We start from the raw sequence: 20,833 nt of genomic DNA on the forward strand, positions 1-20,833 counted from the left end.
AACTTTTACTTTGTTACAAATTAACGAGCAAGTTCCATGCGTGTTATTTTTTTATTGTTTACTAGCTAATAATGCCCACACGGCTGTTAGCTAACACGAAATTTCCTACCAATTTTCTTTGGCCTTAAGGTACCACAAGAGAGTTGGCAAGGAATTATACCACTCACTTTGATTGTAATTTTCTCAGAAATTATAGTAGGTAGAAATTTGGTTCAAATACAAATTTTGTAAAAAATATACTGCTCTAAATTTTGGTAAATGTCCCCTTCTGCTGTTGCTTATACTTAAGTATTTATAGCCAAAATAGTCGAACGTGATGATTTTTTTTAAAACGTCCTAGCGTCAAAACCATCCGGAGCACAAATGTGCGACGATTCCCATATCGTGCGAAATAGTTGTATATGGGGAGCATAATGGGTCTCATTTCCATATTGTCCTCCATACTTTTCGAAATAGTATTTCTACACTTGCCCCTCCCTATTATTTTATGTTTCTGAGGACAAAAATGGTTCACATCTCATTACCCGACACAAATGAGCCCACAAACCGATTATACACCCTGCAGAAATATATAACGACTCCAAATAACAACCATTATGACCTCAAAGTCCTCCCCCTCCATCTCGGGGAGCTCTTAAAAATACCCCAATGCCCTTGTTTCTATGCGGAGCTGTACTTCATGTCTTGACTCAAGTTCTCTAAAAAATCATGTTGCTAAGTCCATAAAAAATTGAAATATTCAACCTCTTGTGGTACCTTAACCTAAGAAAATGCTACCAACACGTGCTACCAAATTAAATAGGCTTTGGGGGGCTTTGAATGCAGCTTAAAAATTCTTGAACATGTATTTCATTAATGGACATATAACCAAACACATTGCATAGATTTTATACACACACAATCCTGTAATTATATCTGACATATAATATTTATGTAGCAGTTAACCCTCTGTTCAATTAATTCATGTGAACATCACTAAGCGCCTTGTTACTCAAAAACTTGAGCAAAATATCGAGTGATAATTATTCCCAGATAAGGTGAGATTAAAACCCGTATGTGTATGTATAAGTCCAACCCATGCATATTCATACGATCTGGCTATGCACGATGTACATATGCACTAGCAATATTATAAGTAGTGGGTATGCCAATTAATAATACAAAAACAAGTCAAGCCTGATCACCACCAGGAATATTTTAGAATTGCAAGTATACATATATGTAATTCTTAAATAATTGTTTCAAAAATTAACGTACATTTATAATGGAATCACCTTGGTCCATCAGGACGGACTTAAGTTGCATTGAATTTATAAATAAAGGTTCGTTTGGTGAGGTTTATTTAGCACAAGGAAAATACGACAAAGTTCGCTACGCCATTAAACGAATTTCCATTGGTAGCTTCATTTCCAAAACTCGTCCAACTCCTAAATCAGCGGAAGAAGCGATAAGAAAAATCCTTAGAGAAGTTCAAATCCTAATCAAACTTGGAGATAGTCCATATGTCGTCCGATACTACGATTTCTGGATTGAGGGACCTCTCAAAAACTACTTTGAAACCTTGTTACTTTCCAACAATAAAGATGAAGAAAATCCAACCGTTAGCAGGCAAATTTTGTACTCCATGGACTCGTCTGGAAATCCAGAAATCACTTCGGCTGAAATGAACACACACCTGTACGTAAAAATGGGATACTGTGATACAACATTAAGCGAATGGATTAAAAATCGCAATCATAAAGGTTACGGTGACCTCCACCAAGTTTCTGTAATTGATGCAAACCGAATAATATTACAAATTTTAAGCGGGCTTGCCTTTATCCATGCACAAAATATAATTCACCGAGATTTAAAACCGAGCAATATTTTTCTATCTACCGGGACAGAACTACAAGTTAAGATTGGAGATTTCGGGCTATCACGTCAGCATCTCTTCAATAAAGCGTCAATTGACGACCCCGTGTCTCTGACTTCTGTTCCAGTAGGGTGCTTGTACTACAGGAGCCCAGAAATGATGAAGCGGAATTCAGACGAAGATGCGATAGAAACGTACACTTCAAAAACGGATATTTTCTCAGTCGGCTTAATTTACTTGGAACTATTACACCCGTTTAGAAATGATATGGAAAAACTTGACATTTTTGAGATGCATATTCAGCAAGGGGATATTAAGCATTTACAACTCCTCCCATTTATCGAAGAGAGAGAAATTGTGGCACAAATGATAGCTTTTGATGCAAATGAGAGAATAGATGCAGAAACAGCTATAAAATTAATCAACCGAGACTTTAATGCTCCGGATGTGGACCCTCCTGCCAACAGTATTTCGTTAAGTTATCCTAAATTTGAAGCAAGAGCTGACACGAGTTCCAAAATCTCTGTTCTCGAAATTATTAAGTCTGATCTGACTGCAGTTACGGAGACTATTGAAAATATTCAAATACAAGATGTTCGGGGACAAACTCAAGTTATGAACTTGTCAGGAATCCTTCCACTTATAGATGAATTAAAGAAGAATTTGATTAAACTGGTAAAAAAATATGAACCTGATTACAAAAATTTCTACAAAAACTTTAATCGAATATTTATTCCTAAGTTTATAGCGGGGTGATAATCAAATCCATAATGTTGAGGATTCCACTTCCAACGCTGCCTCAGTTTACAATAAGCAAATCATCCTGCACGACCAGAAAATTGTAGAAAATCCTTTCAGTGATTGCACATGGGTCCGTGAGCTGATATTGTACTCTGTCAACATTGAACAAACTACCCTTCGAAAATTACTAAGAAACATTCATGGCCTGCAAGTTTTTAAATTTCTTGCTGAAATGCCAAAGGCCGGATTCAGCATTATAGATTTGGATTTGCCACAAGATTCCTCCCTTCAAAGCATTACGTTCAAATATGTCAATATTTTCCTAGACGGGAGAATTCCAAGCGCGTTTAAAACCGTTAAAGTATTAAAAATATGGATGTGTCAAGTGGAAGAGGATTTTATTGCAGAGTTTCAGAGATATTTCGAAAACATTGAGTATCTTGAAATATCTGGGTGTGTTTTTGGACCTGTGAAAGGGATTCATGGTAAAGATTTTGACATTTTGTTGCGCCACAACAGCTTAAATGCAATTTTCGTTGGACCATGGACCAATCCAGGGTTTAATAAGGAAGTTCATAAACCGATGTTGGATTCAATTTGGAAACTATTGGAAATCCCAAGCTATTCTTGGACGACATTGGTTAAGAAGGGCAGAAATGGAATTTGGTCTTATGCTGGAGAAAATAAGTTGGACATTACATAAATAATCACTTATATGTAAAACTGCAGAAAAATCAATATTCATGGACACCAGATATTCATTGAGAACTTTTACTTTGTTACAAATTAATGAGGGAGTTCCGTGCGTATCATTTTCTTTTATCGTTTATTAAATGCACGAATGGTTGTTGGCTAACACTAAATTTCCTATAAATTTTCATATGTATGAAACATTTAGGAATGTACACTATAGAATTATATATGTATGTACTTCAGTTTATATGCAATGGATTGTAAATCTTAATAAATAATCAGGTTGTCAAAGTTTAGGAAATAAATTTCTGCTCAATAGATTTTCTTTGGTAAGGTAGCAGAAGCTAGAGTTAAATCGCATTACAGTTCTACGATACTTTTGTTGTTACACATACATATGTGTGCAGAAGTACTCTGATTCCATTCATGCATCTACATTATGTAACGATGTTTATAAATAAGCAAGGATGAGTAATTTTATAAATTGGCGTAGAAACCTCAAACTTGGCGTGAGGATGGAGGCAAGATTCCTACTTTCGTAGACTCTTTAGAGTGAATTGTAGGTTTAAAGCAAGCCAAAGTATATTTCAAGTTTTAATTGTAATCTCAATTTTAGCTGTATGTATAAATGTCTTGCCGATGATAAATACATATGTATAGTACATGCATACATACATACATACGTTCATATACATACATATTTAATTATTTACATACATAAATGAATAATAATACGAATTACGCAATAACTATTAAAACCCATCATGGCCTGACACACCTCAAGTTGACAACTCATCAAAATATGGCCACAAATTAATAAATGATTTAATCTCAGGTTATCAAAACAATTATCAACGGATGGAATTTCCAGATATATATTTACATATGTAAATAAAATCAGGGTGAATGAAAGGTGAAACTACACATGCTGTGCGAATCCCATTCTAGCAAGAGATTGAAAATTGAACATTTGATCATAAATTTCAACGTGTTACAAAAAGTCATGAAAATTTTATTGTACACAATTTTACTATGTTACTTGCGAGAATCATGGGCTGCTCAAGTCCTGCTTTCTCCACAGCTAACTAATTGGGGAACCTGGGGCGAATTTGAGTATTGCCCAGAAGGGTCAAAAGGTAAGTATAAATTTTTGTCAATATAGGTATGTAAATATACATAAATATTTACTAGAACGCATTAATTCGCTAAATTTGATGTCTAAAATGCAGTGATTGCAGCCCAAATCAAAGTAGAACTATGGAGTGGTGGATTGATTGATGATACTTGTCTCAATGGGATAAAACTCATTTGTGGGCAGGTTGGTGGGGGTGTCACGAGAAACATTACTTCCAAAGTTGGCCAGTTCGGATCTTACAAACCTACAGTCCACTCCTGTAACGGAAATGGATTCATGACCGGATTTATGCTCAGAGTCGAGGAAGAAGGAGGTGCAATAATTGATGAAACGGCTACGAATAATCTGCGCATTTTATGTTCTGGCAGTCCCAATGGATTTATTGAATTGGAAGGTGAGCGTTGGGGAGAATGGACGAATCCTAGGATTTGCGATAGTCACGAGTACATCTGCGGGTTGCAGACACAAGTGCAAGATGGACAAGGAATAAGTAAGACAGTCAAGTAAATATATTAGCCATTTTGAAAATAGCTGAATTTGTGACCTTCTTGTAGCTGTTGATGACACCTCCCTCAATAACATACGAGTTCAATGTTGCGATCTTTCTCAAGAGGATTTGCTATTCTACGGGATAAAAAAGGAGCAGAATGGAGTCATATAAAGTATTTGTGGATAGCCTCCTTAGACTAAGGATTAGGTTCATGATTTTTTTAATTCTGTTACATTTGGATATATTTACGAATAAAAAATAATTTACATTTATGTACAGGATGTTATACAAATAAGTATTCATGAAATTTTGTACCAACTTTTCATACAAGTCGTAACCTTGTACAGTGTATGGTTTTTTTCAAATGCATGCATACAGTTACCTCGACTGATTTATTTTATTAGAAAGCGATATTTCATAGTTTCACCAACTCTGCTTGATAAAAATTTCACACAATTCAATTTTTCTTCACAATCAACATTTTACATAGTGTATAATTACTACTGTAGTTCATTGCAAGTTTGAAATTATTTTCCTTTTCACCGTTATCATCAGGGACAGTATAGAAATGAACAAAGTATTTTGTTACTTAATAATGTTAAGTCGTTTGATGTTAAATTGACGTTGCATTGAATAACATCCAGTCATGATTCAGAATTGTAGGCAAATATTACATCATTCTCAGATTTTTTTACCTAACACTTATATAACACAAACATAATTAACCACTCGCTGCTGAAATGACTCTTTTCGAGGCCACTCATTTCATATGATTGTTCATCCCACCAAACATAAAGTATATTTAATTGATGGACATAAACTAATAGGTAAACGCAAAAATGTTCATCCTTCTTCCTCTCCTTCTCCCCCTACTTATATATCTAATCTACCGGCTCACCACACCCATTACCCCACCAAACTTCCCACCAGGTAAGGAACTAATATAATACGCGTATATATATAAATAACTTGATGAGTCGCTGATTCTAATCATACGTATGTATGTAGGTCCTGCAAACTACCCTCTGGCTGGTGGTGCATATATCTTCTCCCGTTTGAACTCCAATTTTACGCGTGCATTAATAGAACTAGGTCACAAATATGGCCCCATTACAGGAATACACCTGGGTCAAATGCGTTCGATTGTGGTCACAGGTTATGACGCGGTGAAGGAGGTTTTGTCCCGGGACGAATTTCAAGGACGACCCGAGATTTTTCTGAATAAATTGACTTATGGCGAAGGGAGAAAGCTGGGTATGCTAAGTTTTTAATAACCTATTTGCTTGGTAAATTGTTCAGTAATACGTATATAAAGCATTCATTCAACAATTTTTTAGGGCTAATATTTGGTGAGGGGGAGAGCTGGAAAAATCAACGTCGCTTCACACTGCGACACCTTCGTGGCTTTGGGTTTGGAAAAAGTTCGATGGAAACTGTGATTCATGAGGAGATATCTGAACTTATTATGCGATTAAAATCTGGCCCCAATCCTGTACGTTTGGACAATGCTTTCGGACCTCCAGTTATCAATGTGCTGTGGGTTATTTTATCGGGAAAGAGGTTAGCTAAAATACTAACTACTACTAATTAATGTGCTATAAATATTCATATGCAACATTTATTTAGATTTGGTACAAGTAAAAAATACATACGTAGTCATTCTCATTATATGCAAATATCTGTAGATCGCCCCACGATGACCCAGATTTCCTGCGTCTTCTGCACCTTCTGTACGAAGTCTTTCGGAGTGGGAATGCGGATGGGGGTGCGTTGCAAGATTGGCCTTTTCTAAGGTTTTTCCCACCTTGGTCAAAGCAGTTTAAGAAGATGAAGGATGGAAGGGATGCATTGATGGGAATGTTAGCGGTGTGTAATTACTCAATATAAGCAATGCTATTGTAAACATATTAGGCACGTCAGTTAAGCACTTGATTAACTAATTTTTGAAGGGAGAAGTACGTGCCCACTCGACTGCATTAAATGATAACGAGGACGACCAACCAAGAGACTTTATAGATTTATACCTTAAAGAGATTAATGCAATCAAGTTGGCAGGCAATTTGGACAGCGATTTCACTGGTGTGACTTATTGTTGTCTCTGAGGTTGGAAATTGATGCTTATTAACATGTAATATCATATTTTAGAAGAGCAACTCCTCGTCATCTTGCACGACCTTTTCGCAGCGGGTGCAGAATCTACGACAAATACAATCGCTTTTTCCCTCTTATACATGATTATATACCCCGAAGTCCAATGTAAGGTTCAAGCAGAGTTGGATAAAGTCGTCGGGAAAGCAAGACTCCCAGTGTACGAAGATCGCATCCACTTGCCATATTGTGAAGCAGTGCTATGCGAATTGATGCGGATTTCAAGCATTGCTCCAATAACTGTACCACATTCTACGTTGCAGGATGTAGAGATTAGGGGATGGACGGTGCCCAAGGTTATTTAAATTCATGTCCATACATACATTTATTCTTTTTGGGGCTAATAATTTGCAATTCATAGGACACATTCTGTCTCATTTCACTCGCCTCAGTCCACATGGACAAGGATTACTGGAGAGATCCTGAAGTTTTTCGACCGGAGAGATTCCTTGGAGATGATGGGAAAGTTATCAAGACAGAGAGACTGATGGGTTTTGGACATGGTTGGAAATATGCACACAGTTTTTGTACAGGGTGGTTAAAATGTCACGCTACAATGGAAAATTTTTCGATGGGGAAAATTCGTAAATTTCCATTAGTTACCGAAATTTTATCGCTAAAATTCAACATTTTAAGAATTTCGTCATCAATGCTCCATCAGTTTTGATAATAATTATTAAAATCTCAATCTAAAATCTTGTAACTAATGGAGATTTAGGGGTTTTTCCCATCAAAAAATTTCCCATTGTAGCGTGACATTTTAACCACCCTGTACTTTATACTTTTAAAAACATTCTTTGCAATTGATTAGGCAAACGTGTTTGTCTTGGGGAACTTCTCGCGAGAATGAGCTCATTCGACTTTTTCACGGTAATCCTTCAAAACTTTAGGTTGGAATTGGACTCCGGTAGAGAAAAGCCTGATTTGACACCGGTCGAAGGGTTCACAGTGGCACCGAAAGAATTTTGGGCAAGGGTGACAGGACGATAATAAAGCAAATATACTAATAAATAAATAAAAGCTTTTGAAACCTAAATAAAAATCTCATTTTGTTTATGTTTTTAAATGCCCAGCATTTCATGAAAATTATATATAGCATATAGCTTTAAATAGACTTCAAATTAATTTTCAAAATGCATAGAAAATGATACAAAATAATTATGAAAAATGAGTTCATTTCTGAAAGGGGCGAAATTAGACTTCCGCCACAATCACCGGTTTACACAAAAACATTTCCCCTCTACAACGGTGCATCGGTATTTCGTAAACAACAAACCCAACACAACACACGACAATGGTGAGCTCAATTAAATAATTATTTAATCATTAACTAAATTGTGACACTCTTTGCTTATAGGATGACCCACCCTACCTCACCGTGGGGACGGAGGTCTCTGCCAAATATAAGGGGGCATTTTGTGAGGCAAAGATAAGGAAGGTTGTTCGAGTAGTGAAATGCAGGGTACTTACTATAATAACTACCTTAATTAATTATTATAGTGAATTTTGGTTTACTTTAATTGTTGGAATCTTTCGGGATCAGGTCCTTTTTAAATCCGGCCTAGGTTCGTTCCTTATCTCTGACGACCTTATGAAAGGAACGCTACGAGTCGGCGCTACGGTGGAGGCAAAGCACCCTGATCGTGGATCTTATAGTGAAGCAACAATCTCTAAAATTCAAGACTGTTCTCAATACACAGTCGTCTTTGATGACGGTGATATCACGACCTTGCGCCGGTCCGCACTTTGTCTCAAGTCAGGTCGTCATTTTAACGAGAGTGAGACCTTGGACCAACTTCCACTAACACATCCCGAGCATTTCTCTAATCCAGTTGTGGGAGGAAGAAGAGGGGTGAGGAGGAGGGTGGCAAAGTAAGATCTAAAATTATTAATGGGGTTTAATGTTGCTTCGATGGCAATGTGATATTGACATTTCGTTTTCTTGTTGTTGCAGTGCGGATGATAAGGATGACTCTTCTGACGAAGAAGTAGTATCCACATCTCCTAGTCGCGGAGGAAGGAAAAAAATAGAACCCCACGAAATAGATTTTGGAAGAGTTGTCACGGTAGAAATCTCTGATAAAAAGAAGGGCTCCAGAGATTCTTGGTTCCCGGCACTTGTAGTTTCACCAGCGGCGCAGGAAACGGTCAAAATAAGAGTAAAAGATGAATGTCTTGTGAGATCTTTTAAGGATGGGAGATAGTACGTGATTCTAAATAATAACCAGTGTAGCATCAGTAACTTTACTATTCTAATTAATCTCACAGCTACACGGTACCCAAAAAGGAAATTACTGAATTTACCAAGGATCAACAACATGGAAAAGGGGAGCCTAGTTCGTCAGGGTTGAAATCTGGTAAAAATCTAAAGTTTTTCTTTTTTATTTATATAATTTATCGAATCGCGACGTAATGTTTTTGATTATTTTGATACTGATACGATTAGCGGTTGACAAAGCTGTGTCGTATTTGGAGAAGGATGAACTTCCCCCACATTGGGATAGAGATGCATTATTCGGATCTAATGGGATGGGTGATGACGATGACGACGATTCCGATTCTGAGGTACGAAGAAAAAATTAATAACCAATGAATCAACCAGCTTTCTTCATTATTTAAATTATGATGGTGAAAAATGTTTTTAGGGACCCGGCGAAGCCGTCCGAGAAAAGAAGGACAATTTTGTTGCACAATTATATAAATTTATGGAAGAACGCGCAACCCCAATTAACAAGGCACCTACCGTTTGTAACAAAGATCTAGACCTGCATAAACTATACTCTGTCGTTGTCGATCAAGGTGGCTACTCCAAAGTGACAAATGGTGGGCAGTGGAAGAATATCACGGGAAGATTGGGCTTTGGTGCGATTCCATCCACTAGTACCATCAATTTGGTTAAACAAGCGTATAAAAAGTAAGTGAGATTGTTTTGTTTTAAATTGTTGAATGTTCTCTACATTGATGAATTATTATATTCGTGGTTTAGATATCTCCTACACTTTGAAGAAATTAATAAAAAATTAGGATACAACATTCACACTGCGGCTGTCTCGAAACCACGAAATTCTCGAACGGTTTACCGACAAACGGGTACTCCTGTCCCACCTTCAGGCTCGTCATCAGCTGCAGGGAGCAGTTCTTCTCTTACCAAAAAGGAGAAAGACCAACAAGAAGCAGCAGCAACGGCGGCGGCGGCTGCGTCGAAAGATGCTCAAGTAGATACAGCTGCTCAGGAAGAGAAGAGATCTGCTGAAAAAGTTGTTGACAACGAACCTCCTCAGAAGAGAGACGACATTGAACCGAGAAGGTCTCGAAGTCGTCAAGATTCTTCGCGTTCGAGAAAGGAGCCAGCTACAACCAAAAATACAGAGAAGGAAGTCGAGGAAGAGAAAGGTGAACAAATAAACTTTATTTAGAGTCAGGCTGATCACTCAAATCATTTTGTATTGACATTATCTACTATTTTCTTTCAGAGCTAAAGAAACGTGGCAAATCATCCGCACGAGACAAGGATACCAAAGAGAAAGAATTAACGTCATCTGTTTCAATTAAACAGCAACGTGACCGTGCTCCTATTGAACCAGAAGACGGACCCCCTTCACCAGCACCTTCTTCTCAAGGTTCCTCTAAAAGCAAGCAACAGCAACCGACTCCAAGTACTGGAGGGCGGGGACCAAGTCAGCGAAAGAGCAAAAAAGAAATTGCTGCCGCTGCTGCATCAAGTAAAGAAGCAGCTAGTGTTGAAGTCCCTGTCGTTAAATCATCTACAGTCGAGCACAAAGTGGACGAACAAGTTCTGCCAGGTTTGATTGGGAACGAGGTCAATATTCAGACGGGCGACAAACTTTCTGTTATTTATCCCAAGGGAGATCATAATGTGACATACGATGCAAAGGTGAAATTGAGAGTGTAAATGTGTAACTGAAATTAATAGTGTACTAATTACTATACATATACTTTACTTCAGGTCGTCGACGTCAAGGAGGTTACAGGTACCTATTTTGTCCACTATTTGGGCTGGAATACTCGCTACGATGGTAAGTTTATTCTATAAATGCATTATGATAGTGCAACTGCTATTAAACTTAAGTATTATAAATCAAGAGAATCTCCAAACACGAGAAGTATGTATCAAGAAATAATTATATTTAGTAGGTAGTCAGTAATTCATAAATCAGTCAATACATATTTTAACTAACGGGAGCAATTATTACAATTCATCGTCGTTTATAGCGTAGTTTGAACATAAAAAAGTGCCCATACAAAATCAAATTAATTCAGAAAAACTAGTTTAGAATAGAATTTCGGGCTTTCCATTGTCAAAATTTAGTTGACTCATGTCTACCTCTAATTGTAAACCTGTCTTAATTGAAAACAGTGAGAAATGTAGCTCCGGATGTACTACACTGTCGAAATGATGATCGATTTGTTGGGTGAATGGATAGATCCTTCTTCCATTAGTTTCCAAATGCAAAAGAGTCGCAATGATTGTGGCACAGGTCCCCAAATACTCTGCTTGCAACGCCAACTTGGTCATCTCCGTCTCATCTTGCAAAATTTGTTGGAACAAGGGAATAATTGTGTCCTGGTATGGGGTCATTGATGTTTCCATTGTGGAGTGAGTGCTGCTTCCGGAACAAATACTTCTGATTTTTAGAGATGTAGACGCACCGTCGTATAAACCTCCTTGACGATTGTGTCCAATATAGCTGTATGGCTTATTCATGTCAATATGTGGGGGGAAAAATTTAGCTGGTTGAATTTCATGTGATGATGAAACGGGTGAAGTTTTGAAATCAAGTCCATTGTTGTTGAGGAAAGTGTGAACTTCATCCCAAAAATCAAGATCTGTTCCCATGAAACTAACTTGCTCCATAAGTAGGACTATCGGGTCGTTGTAGTCTTTGTATACGTAATTGTGGAAGAAAACCAGAAGAGATGTACCAACCTACATTATAAAGAAATGCACAAAAATTATTTTCCCTTAATAATTACAATATGTGTATAAAAAGCTTTTTTTGTACTATAAATATTTATGACTTACCCCTATAATATTGTATTGACGTGTTGATAAAGTTGTTGGAACAGGAATTGACCGATCAATCACGAACAAGGGCGGCTCACAAGGGGCAACAAGGAGGGCTGATAAACCTCCTCGCTGTGTCATATAACGGTCGATAGTAGAGTACACTTCTCGAAACCAGGATGCTGATACAATGTTATTTATGTCATCCTCTGAATATGGGGTCATTTTTAATTGTGGGCAACTAATAATAATGGTGGGGTTATCGTAATTATTTGCGTCCCGCAATAGCATCACTTCTTGTGACTTTTCCGAATGGAGTCTGCATTTGCCCACTGTTCGGTCCTGTATAAATAATTTATAGATTAATAATAGAGAGTTGGAGATTCCTTGTACTCTGACTGTAGACTGTACTGTGGACTCTAGATGATGACGTCATCAGCTTTTTGTACTAATTCTACAGTCTACAGTAGACAAATTGAAACACGGGCTCAATTTGTACTACTGTGGAAAAATCAAGGGTTGGCAACTAGGATATCTCTAGAACGCCTCAATGTAATCAGACGCCGTTTTCGCCATTTTGCTTCTAATTTTTGACCCTAGGTCGAGTTCGAAGATGGGCTCCCTGTGGTCAAGGTCAAGGTCACCCTGGCGTGAAGTAAACGCAAAATTGTACCTTAATTTTCATATGCGGTATCATTTTAAAGGAAATTTCACCAAGAATTTATAGTCGTCAATACTTTTGACCTACGACCAACCAATGACCGAAAGGACGAGGTCAAAGGTCACAATTTAAGTGTCGACTGTTTTAGACGTGTATTAAGGCGAGAATTTAAGAAATCTGCATAGCTTTAACGTATGAAGACCCCGTGACCATGTTCACGAGGTCAAAGGTCAAAAATGTTAATATTTTATTTCAACCGTTGCAGACGTAGTTCACTTTGAAGCGAGGATTTCAGAAATTACTATCATTTCGGCTTATATCAGCCTGGTGACCGTTTTAATCGAGGTCAAGGGTAAAAAATTTCGACTTTTTGGTTTGATCGTTTTAAACGCACATGTTGGAGGGATTCTCATTTTGTATATCATGAGTTGATTTGTCTCAATTTTTGACTCATCTATTTCGCGGAGTTTTACAATACAATTTTTTCAGAGTACAAAATAATGAAATTCTCCAGGTCTTTTGATTTTTGTACTAATTTTTGTATTGTACTGTAGTCACAGTACAGTACAAGTAAAAGTACAAAAAATCTCCAACTCTCTAATAAATTCAATAGATGATTTTTTTAACTATGCTTTGATTACCTTTGAAATTGTCCAGCACGAACTAATACAACAAATTTGATTTGATCCTCCCCTCCATCCAAAATTCCGGTCGTCTTTAACTTTGTAGAGGATGTTTCTTTCCTTGTACCATCTAATGCAGACGTCTTTCCCGTTGTGTTGAATAGGCGTAATTGTCCCGTCTTGGTGAGTGAAGCTGCAAAATAGCGGAGTCAATCTGTCTCCGACTTCCTCCATCAACGATAAAAATTGCGGACTTGAATCCATCGTCTCGTCGGTCTCTCCTGGATTTTGACCCCACCGTAAATGTGCTTTTATAGCGTCAAAGATTGACTTCGGAACTCCTTCCGGTCGTTCTTTCCACTCTGGTGAAACTTTTGAGAAATTAGCAATAAATGGTCAAATTATAAACAAAACATTCTTACAAGTATGTACTTTGCTAAACGAAAACAATTTTATCATAATATTTGAAATGTTTACCTTGTTGCTGTTCCAACCGAATGACGTCATCACTGTCCTTTGCTTTGTAAATAAACAAGGTCCCAAAAAATGGGAAATCTTAGTGAGGCAGTGCAATCACAACAAAAATTAGATTTGCAGAATTTTTGCATCACCGCTCTTGGTAACATTTTATACTGGAAGCATTAATCACTTACAATGGAGGTCTCCCAACGTATGCTCACAGATTTGGACCAAACTAGCGTAAATCGATCACAAATATAATTAGTATGAAATTCGCAAATAGAACTATCTGCCAATACGCAGGTTTGGCAGAGATATTTGCATCCAAAGCGGGAAAAATGTGCAGCAAATTTGGAAAATTAAAAATTTGCAGGGCTTTTTCGTGGTTTTCTCCTCTTTTTATGCAAATATCTCCGCCAAACCTGCGCATTGGCAGATAGTTCTATTTGAAAATTTCATCCTAATTATATTTGTGATAGATTGACGCCAGTTTGGTCCAAATCTGTGCGCATACGTTGGGAGACCTCCATTGTTAGAATACTTCGTCCCCCTCAAAGGTGATTTGAGAAATACAGAATATACATATATATGAAATTATAGATTTGCAATTTTTTAAGCAATTTTATAGGTCACAATTGTTAATCCATTATACCTATATTTGATCTCAGTTAATTTAGCACACTTCTCGTCCATTAAATATGTCTATGTACGTCATGTGTAGTATGAAACTGCCCTGAATTCTCCAGTTAAGATTTAAGAATTCATGCGGATGCAAAGAAAATTCACAATTATTCCAGCAAAAATGGTACCGAGAGCGGTGATGCAAAAATTCTTCAATCTAATTTTAGTTGTGATTGCACTGCCTCACTAAGATTTCCCATTTTTTGGGACCTTGTTTATTTAGAACTTGTAATTGGTTGTCAACGACATTTTTGCACTACACCACCGCCATTACATTTACATCAGAGTAATTTTAGTAAATTTTTAGTTTTCAAAATTGAATATCGTGGTCATTTTTTAACCGATTTCGGTCAACTTGGTCTTAAAATGTTCAGAACGAGTTGGTGTAACCTTTTTGCAATTGCTTAGGATTATATTATGCTCCAAAATGGAATAATGGATAGAAACGTGCCTACGAGTGAAAATTTTTGCACATTTTGGGGCATAACTCGGGTCAAAATCAAAAAATCGCTAAGTCGACTTGCACATCGTTTCTAAATTCCGTAACAATGATCTGGCCCCAAATTTCATCGAAATCGGTTCAGAAATGGCCGAGAAATAGAATTATTTCACTTTTTTGGGTGGGGTAAATGCATACTTAGTAAATTTTTTTCGTTGTTAGGTATTTGCCTCACTAAGAAAAAGTTGGAATTCGTATTCTGATGGATCCTTCGTTTTCAAATCGTCAGGGGCAATAAAAATAAGTTGTTGGTTGTTAAACTTGACTGCTATCTGATCGTGTGACAAATTTGGAGTTTTTGCCAGCAATGTCGATTGTCGTCCACTTTTCCGTCGTGTTACTGTGACAGGAGGCTGTGCATTTGGTTCGCTTAAATTTTCCGACATGATGATGGATGAACGTGCTAAGCAAGTGTAGTAACGTTCTCCCCAAACTCCAAATGCGAACTGGTTGCGATGAACAAAATGCGATCCTTACTTATATTTGTTTGTGGCGTCCCAAAGCCACGCTCACGCTCTGAACCCATTTCATGAGTTGAGTTCTCTTCTAACTGATGTAAATCGTTATCTTAACATTGCCCATAAGTCGTTTGATAATCTACTATATAACTATTTAGAATGGATTTCACGTGAAAGAATTGCTGAAAATCTGAGTTTGAGGGAAAACTATCAAAGCAAAGCTCAAGGAAAAGGTCCTGGTGCACCACCGTCTTCTCACATGGGAGATGAGGATAAAGGAGGAAAAGGCAAGAAACGCGGACGAAGTGTGACCCCATCCGCACCAACTCCACCTCCTACTTCGTCATCAACAGGGACGCGAAGTAAGACTGCATCCGCAGCAGCCAATGCACCAAGTCCTACTCCATCGAATAGTAGCAGTGTTAAAAGGAAACGCCTCTCCACTTCAGAAAGAAGTACTGCGAGTGATGAACCGGTCACAGCTACTGCTGTTGGAAAAAAGAAGACTAAACGAAGTTATAAAAAGGGCGAGAAATCTGGTAAGTTTACAAAATTTAAGTAGTCAAGAGTATTTTTGGTATGTCAATATTATGTTTTTGTTACAGATGCTACATCCGATTCGGAGTCAGAACAAGAGAAAGTTGCCGTCCCTCCACCTCCACCACCCCCAATACGAACCCCAACTCCGACCCGGTCAAAGGCGAATAAGGATAAGAAACAGGCACCCTTACCACCGACTCTCCTTCCACCAACACCAGAGAATATCAAACCCTCGGGTGATGTTCCTGCACGAGGTGCTCCAAGAAAGGAGCAACACGCCACCACACCAGATACTTCCTCATCCACCAGGCCAGAGTCAAAGAGCTCTGATAAGCTTTTGAAGACTGGGGTGGCTACTCAAGCAAAAACATTATCGTCGTCCACTCCAGGAACAACAGGAAATACGGCTCCCAAAGTTTCTATATCTCCACCGAATCTGGTTACGGGAGGGGGTACTACGAGTGGAGAACAAAAATTGGATATTTACGAATTTGAGGAAGATACAAGTGAAACAGCACCAAAACTGAAAATGTTTTCACCACGCAGTCCAGACAAAAAGGATGACAATAAGGACGAGAAAGAAAAGGAGAAGGCGGTCGTTACGACTACACCACCAACATCATCAGTTGGTGTCATGCTTACTCCAGTTACCGGTGCATCAAAAGGGAAGGCGGCTCTTAATCTTATTGCCACTACTGCATCAACAACACCGCAGACAATTACAACAACCAGTTCGGTTGGAGCAGCTATTCCTTCTCAGATTGCAATTTCGAAGCAACCTACCGTTTCTGGAGTCGTCCCTCCACAACCTCTCCACATTCCCATTATTACGTCGCACCCACCACCCTTGACGGTTGGGAGGAGTCCACCCAGAGCGAGTGGTGGGAGGGCTGTACAAACACCACCTCATCCTACTCCTCAGCAACAACAACAACACAGGCGAAGAGGACCAGCCCCACCAGTGGTGATGGGCGTTGGGCCAATGCCAAGATTAGTTGGGCCCCCAACCTCGACCACGACACCACATGTGGCACCGATTTATTCTGCCCTTACAGTGACCAGTGGATCCGGTTCAGTTCCGATAGTAAGAGTTTATAACGAACTATCCACAAGTTTTGCTAAATTCGTGCTAATTAATCATGTGGTATTCTTTAGCACTCACCCATTGTGGTTCCACGCCCGGGAGTTGGAACGTTACTATCGCCATATGTAAGCATGACGAGAACTCCGGTCACGTCGTCAGGTACGCGACAGTCATCTGTTGTAGTAGCCCCAACTGTATCAAGTTCCTCTTTAACTCCCGGAGGAATGACGCCTATTACTTCGACACTGACGACGTCAAAGCCAGTAATACATCCAAGCCAACCAGGACAGTATCCTCTTAAGCAGGAAGGGTTCTCCCAAATGGGACAGCAACAGAAACCGGTCGTAGCACGGGACATGCACGGTATCTTATTAAACTTACCTTGTTGAACTGAGGATTAGTGGCGCATGAGATTATTAATTTTAATCCTTTTAGGTGATCCACACCACTCAACTCCAACAATCGCAGTGACATCTCAACAACATCCCATTCCTGCAACCCCTGATGCTAAGAAAAAGCGACCGCAACCACGCACCCCGTCGAAACCGAGACAACCGCCTTCTGTTGACTCACCAGAGCAAAAACGGAAACCTGCTGCTACGCCGAAAGAGAAGGAAGCTACGCCACCAAAACCAAAAAAGAGACGTGGAGAATCTCCTCCGAAAGGTCCACCTCGAACTATTCCAAGCATAACTGGCCCACCACCATCAAAGATGCAAAAAATTGCCTCTACTCCTGGTCCACAGCAGCAGCAACAACACAACCAATACCACCAAGCTACTACTACTGCTACTCCTATTACTACCATTACTACTACTACTACTCAAATATTGGAACGTAGCAGTAGCACTACTCCTAGAATAAACAAGGAAACAATTCCCAAACCACAACAAGCACAAACAATTCTACCAGCCCCCGGTCACGTTGCCATCACAAAAATCAACGAAACCATTTCTACTCTAATGCATAAAACTGGTCCAATTCAAGTACCAGTATCAACAGGTTCAACAGTTGCGCCAGCTCCTACTTCCTCTGTTATGCCCCCTGTGATTTCAATTCCTACCGCACACAAGAAAGAAGCTGTTCTGCCACCAGCACCACAGATCAAAGGAAAACCTCAACACGTTGAACTGGTCATTCCGTCAACAACTCAGCAGGACAAAATTTCATCTAGTGGTGTAAAAGGAGCTGGAGCAACGGGTCCAGTGCAGAAAGGTGATCAAAAACCACCACTATCTTCTTCTCAACCACATGTTGCGGCCGTTATTCCATCACAAAAGCCTGCAGCCGTCCCTTCTGTTAGCATACCAACTATTCCTTCCACCGTGACGCAACAGCAACACCTTCCTGTCGAACACGGTAAAATTAAACCATCTCCCCAGCCTAGGCAAATTCATGACGTGACCAAACCTACAATAACTGTCGCTCTACAACAACCACCACCGCCACCACTAGCACCAGCACCAGAGAAAGCTAAAGAGAAACCAATCAAACCAGAACGAAAGGTTGGTTCCAAGTTGGTGAAAGACGTGGTTGACACTCACCAGCAATCTTCTCGACCACTCACCCCATCGTTTCTCCAATCACAAGAAGTACTTGAACCAGAAGAGGACGATGAATCAGAGAAAGTTACCACCACGGGCGGTGGTGGAAACATAAGTAGGAACAGTTCGCAGATTTCATACACCCTCTCCGCCAAAGCAGTCCTGCTTCCGGTCAGCATTAAAGATTCTGCGGAAGAATCGTGCAGTTCACTCTTGTGTGAGGAGGAAATTCCAGGAAGGTTGGTACATATATAGTGTATACGCTACATTGCAAAATAATTATGATCGTACTATCTACTTAAACTTTCCTGTTATTTCAATTGATTGAATAAGTCTCACAATATAGAGTCTTGCGTATGGTATGTATAATTAATACTTTGTATTTTCCTTGTCACCAGTCCAGCCCCTGATCGCGACGCTAGTAGCAAGTTTGACTTTTCTCGTGGACTTGGCAAGCGTGACGATGATGATGACGAAGATGATGAAGATGACGAGGAGGACGAGGAGGATGAAGACGAAGAAGAGGACGAAGAGCAAGATAAGAAAAAGAAACGTGTCGCTTCATCTAGACCAACTCTGCTTCCAAAGAAAGGATCACAAATGGACAATAATAATAAGCCAAGACTGGTTGTGGAACGAAGTGAGAGTTTGGTCGTAATGCATGATTCGCCCCCATCATCGCCCGATTCGGCTTCGTTCTCAACAGAGACGGGATCCCCACATGTGTAATTAAAAAATGAACATTAGACATGACAAAATTGCAAATTTATTATGACACAAAAACCCACGCATCTAACTAATTAACTAATTATGATCTGTTCTTAAGGCCGCTCGGCGAAATGGAAGAGGAAGACAAGTCAAAAGAAAGCAGCGATAATGATAGTGTCAATTCCAAAAGTTATTACAGTGGAAGTATGAACTAATCTATCTATATCTATCATTTATCCAACAACGACGAGGTTTTTGTAATTGGGTGTTGCTTTGGGGAATGATTAATGATCATCTCCAAATTAACCCCCTTACAAAAATCTTGATCCAACGCAACTCATCCAATCATGACGTTTTTATTCTTTCTAGGTCCAGGTGTCCCATCGCGCAAAACGAGTAAAACAGATACACCCACGTCATCTAAAATGTCTTCTCGAAATAGTCGGCCACATCTCCCAATGTCCAGTCCGCTTGGAAAGAAAAGGAGAATGATAAGGAAAAAGAGTCCTACAGATGATTACGCCAGACAATTTGGATACAGAGGAATACGATCGAGTAGTGGGAGAAAAATTCAGTCTTGTAAGCCAGCAACGGGTAATATTGTGTTTGATTTTTTAATGTGACTGTCCTTTTGTCCTCTTGTGCAGCAATTGATGTCCATGAAGCCATTCGTGGTCCTCCTCCACCTCCTGTGAATTTGGCAAAGAAACCACATTCAGAGAAATTTAATCACTTGTATGCAAATTTTGGTGAGTCGGCATTGCTTATTGTGCTGTTACGCATATTACATGTACCATTAACGTTTTTTTCGGTTTCGTATGCTTATAAAGATGGTGTCACTGATCCCGAAGACCGGATCGCTTTGGTTGTAAAATCTATGCAAGACATTCGTGAAGAGTGGATGAAAGTGAAGGGAAGGATTCAAGTGAGGGAGAGAAAGGAACGCAAGAAGAAGCGAAAGGCTAGAGAAAAGGGTATCTATATAGTCAACTTGATTATCATTTACTTCTATCCAAGTGCTTATCTGATAATCTTATTGCATTTCTCAGCCACAGCCGAGCGACAAGCGAGACTTGAGGCAGCCAAGACGCTGGCCAGTCAAAGTCAACCACAAGTGGGGGGAGTTGGTGGTGGAGCTACTGTGGCTGTTGGTGCGACCACAGGAGGAGGAAGCACTTCTTGAACTGACTATAGGAAACTTGATTGGTCTCAATTTCTCCATTTAATATTAATTTTTGATAATTCCAGTATAAATGACCGTTCAATACATTACATTAGTCCTTGTTATTTTTTTCTTGGACATTGTTGGACGACGTTGGTCATTATAATTTAAGACTTTAACAATAATAAAAGTAATAATACTAGTTATTTTTCTCACACTACTATTGTAAATTATAAAATATTGGGGTATGGTATATGTGGAAATAAAATTTAAGTAAGTACAATAGAAAGTTCGTTATTATTGAGAATGAAGAACATGAGATTTCT

At 39.0% G+C, this 20,833-nt stretch overlaps 5 protein-coding genes across 7 annotated transcripts; 4 read left to right on the forward strand and 1 right to left on the reverse strand.

Moving 5' to 3' along the window:
- Positions 1-1,152: 1,152 nt before the first annotated feature.
- Positions 1,153-5,190, forward strand: LOC118434601 (calcium-dependent protein kinase 4-like). Its single transcript, XM_035848446.1, has 4 exons — positions 1,153-2,530; positions 2,604-4,425; positions 4,519-4,914; positions 4,979-5,190. The coding sequence occupies exons 1-2, from the start codon at positions 1,265-1,267 to the stop codon at positions 3,297-3,299; spliced, it is 1,962 nt and encodes a 653-aa protein (XP_035704339.1). The 5' UTR covers positions 1,153-1,264; the 3' UTR covers positions 3,300-4,425; positions 4,519-4,914; positions 4,979-5,190.
- LOC110844842 (vitelline membrane outer layer protein 1 homolog) lies at positions 4,293-5,085 on the forward strand. The gene is made up of 3 exons (XM_022091143.2): positions 4,293-4,425; positions 4,519-4,914; positions 4,979-5,085. Exons 1-3 carry the CDS (start codon positions 4,293-4,295, stop codon positions 5,083-5,085), a joined length of 636 nt encoding a protein of 211 aa, XP_021946835.1.
- A 461-nt stretch (positions 5,191-5,651) lies between the features above and the next one.
- Positions 5,652-8,104, forward strand: LOC110843631 (methyl farnesoate epoxidase). Of its 3 annotated transcripts, none has more exons than XM_022089616.2 (8): positions 5,652-5,844; positions 5,923-6,168; positions 6,252-6,474; positions 6,600-6,780; positions 6,864-6,993; positions 7,060-7,358; positions 7,424-7,596; positions 7,953-8,104. In XM_022089616.2, exons 1-8 carry the CDS (start codon positions 5,754-5,756, stop codon positions 8,050-8,052), a joined length of 1,443 nt encoding a protein of 480 aa, XP_021945308.1. In that variant the 5' UTR covers positions 5,652-5,753; the 3' UTR covers positions 8,053-8,104. The 3 variants fall into 3 exon arrangements, with proteins under 3 accessions (XP_021945308.1, XP_021945309.1, XP_021945307.1); XM_022089617.2 differs by having other exon boundaries at positions 5,653-5,844; positions 7,424-7,565; XM_022089615.2 differs by having other exon boundaries at positions 5,655-5,844; positions 7,424-7,565; positions 7,874-8,104.
- Positions 8,105-8,288: 184 nt separating this feature from the next.
- On the forward strand, positions 8,289-20,787 carry LOC110845117 (nascent polypeptide-associated complex subunit alpha, muscle-specific form). Its single transcript, XM_022091479.2, has 20 exons — positions 8,289-8,359; positions 8,420-8,524; positions 8,606-8,934; positions 9,017-9,265; positions 9,331-9,419; positions 9,509-9,627; positions 9,708-9,976; positions 10,049-10,455; positions 10,536-10,957; positions 11,030-11,099; positions 15,628-16,008; positions 16,075-17,093; positions 17,165-17,456; positions 17,529-18,876; positions 19,036-19,362; positions 19,464-19,549; positions 19,715-19,924; positions 19,993-20,094; positions 20,176-20,319; positions 20,395-20,787. The coding sequence occupies exons 1-20, from the start codon at positions 8,357-8,359 to the stop codon at positions 20,526-20,528; spliced, it is 6,105 nt and encodes a 2,034-aa protein (XP_021947171.1). The 5' UTR covers positions 8,289-8,356; the 3' UTR covers positions 20,529-20,787.
- LOC118434688 lies at positions 11,188-13,957 on the reverse strand. The gene is made up of 4 exons (XM_035848756.1): positions 13,850-13,957; positions 13,391-13,743; positions 12,107-12,430; positions 11,188-12,010 (listed from the first exon to the last, which is right to left on the reverse strand). The coding sequence occupies exons 2-4, from the start codon at positions 13,634-13,636 to the stop codon at positions 11,354-11,356; spliced, it is 1,227 nt and encodes a 408-aa protein (XP_035704649.1). The 5' UTR covers positions 13,637-13,743; positions 13,850-13,957; the 3' UTR covers positions 11,188-11,353.
- Positions 20,788-20,833: the final 46 nt, after the last annotated feature.

The sequence above is a fragment of the Folsomia candida genome, unplaced genomic scaffold (genome assembly GCF_002217175.1).
Source record: "Folsomia candida strain VU population unplaced genomic scaffold, ASM221717v1 Fcan01_Sc002, whole genome shotgun sequence".
NCBI lineage: Eukaryota > Metazoa > Arthropoda > Collembola > Entomobryomorpha > Isotomidae > Folsomia > Folsomia candida.

Excerpts from the sequence above, each read along its gene's own strand:
- LOC118434601 (XM_035848446.1), top strand. The coding sequence starts at position 1,265 with ATGGAATCACCTTGGTCCATCAGGACGGACTTAAGTTGCATTGAATTT. Across the intron at positions 2,531-2,603 it reads AGAAGAATTTGATTAAACTG|CGGGGTGATAATCAAATCCA; the intron begins GTAAAAAAATAT and ends CTAAGTTTATAG.
- LOC110844842 (XM_022091143.2), top strand. The coding sequence starts at position 4,293 with ATGAAAATTTTATTGTACACAATTTTACTATGTTACTTGCGAGAATCA. Across the intron at positions 4,426-4,518 it reads TTGCCCAGAAGGGTCAAAAG|TGATTGCAGCCCAAATCAAA; the intron begins GTAAGTATAAAT and ends TCTAAAATGCAG. Across the intron at positions 4,915-4,978 it reads GCAAGATGGACAAGGAATAA|CTGTTGATGACACCTCCCTC; the intron begins GTAAGACAGTCA and ends ACCTTCTTGTAG.
- LOC110843631 (XM_022089615.2), top strand. The coding sequence starts at position 5,754 with ATGTTCATCCTTCTTCCTCTCCTTCTCCCCCTACTTATATATCTAATC. Across the intron at positions 6,169-6,251 it reads TGGCGAAGGGAGAAAGCTGG|GGCTAATATTTGGTGAGGGG; the intron begins GTATGCTAAGTT and ends ACAATTTTTTAG. Across the intron at positions 7,359-7,423 it reads GGGGATGGACGGTGCCCAAG|GACACATTCTGTCTCATTTC; the intron begins GTTATTTAAATT and ends TGCAATTCATAG.
- LOC110845117 (XM_022091479.2), top strand. Across the intron at positions 17,457-17,528 it reads CGTAGCACGGGACATGCACG|GTGATCCACACCACTCAACT; the intron begins GTATCTTATTAA and ends TAATCCTTTTAG. Across the intron at positions 20,095-20,175 it reads TCACTTGTATGCAAATTTTG|ATGGTGTCACTGATCCCGAA; the intron begins GTGAGTCGGCAT and ends ATGCTTATAAAG.
- LOC118434688 (XM_035848756.1), bottom strand. The coding sequence starts at position 13,636 with ATGGATTCAAGTCCGCAATTTTTATCGTTGATGGAGGAAGTCGGAGAC. Across the intron at positions 12,431-13,390 it reads CGTGCTGGACAATTTCAAAG|GACCGAACAGTGGGCAAATG; the intron begins GTAATCAAAGCA and ends TTATTTATACAG. Across the intron at positions 12,011-12,106 it reads GTCAATACAATATTATAGGG|GTTGGTACATCTCTTCTGGT; the intron begins GTAAGTCATAAA and ends TTTATAATGTAG.